Source organism: Cariama cristata, unplaced genomic scaffold (assembly GCF_000690535.1).
Source record: "Cariama cristata isolate BGI_N322 unplaced genomic scaffold, ASM69053v1 scaffold27309, whole genome shotgun sequence".
In the NCBI taxonomy this organism is placed as follows: domain Eukaryota; kingdom Metazoa; phylum Chordata; class Aves; order Cariamiformes; family Cariamidae; genus Cariama; species Cariama cristata.
In genome coordinates, this window is record NW_009635636.1 from 10,441 (window position 1) to 10,729 (window position 289).

Sequence of the window (289 nt, forward strand, 5' to 3'; positions counted from 1 at the left end):
CAGTATCAGCCCATCCTCAGGGACCATATCTGCAAGGTGTGGATGCCGGGGTCTCAACGGGGGGCTGTGGCTGCACTTGGACCGCCCAGACCCAAACCGATACAGGGGTCAAGGGAAGGTTGGATGTGACGTGGGGTGAGAGGGACCATCCCCAAGCCCTCCCTAGTTAACTTTCCCAAAGATGAGGCTGGCGGAGCTGCTGGGACCTGTCCCTCTTCCTCTTCTCCGGCAAGGTGCTCCTGGGGTGGTCGGTGTCCCTCTGAGTCCCCTGCCGACGGCGACGGGGGGG

General features: G+C 63.0%; 1 protein-coding gene across 1 annotated transcript in view; it reads left to right on the forward strand.

Annotated features, from left to right (window-relative positions):
- The window catches only part of LOC104167383 (DNA (cytosine-5)-methyltransferase 1-like), a gene marked incomplete at both ends in the record, with an annotated part of 11,644 nt that overhangs the window by 10,420 nt on the left and 935 nt on the right, over window positions 1-289 (forward strand). Inside the window, 1 exon segment of the mRNA XM_009707627.1 lies at window positions 1-36. This exon segment is cut by the window's left edge and continues 31 nt beyond it. Coding sequence (XP_009705929.1) covers window positions 1-36 — 36 coding nt within the window.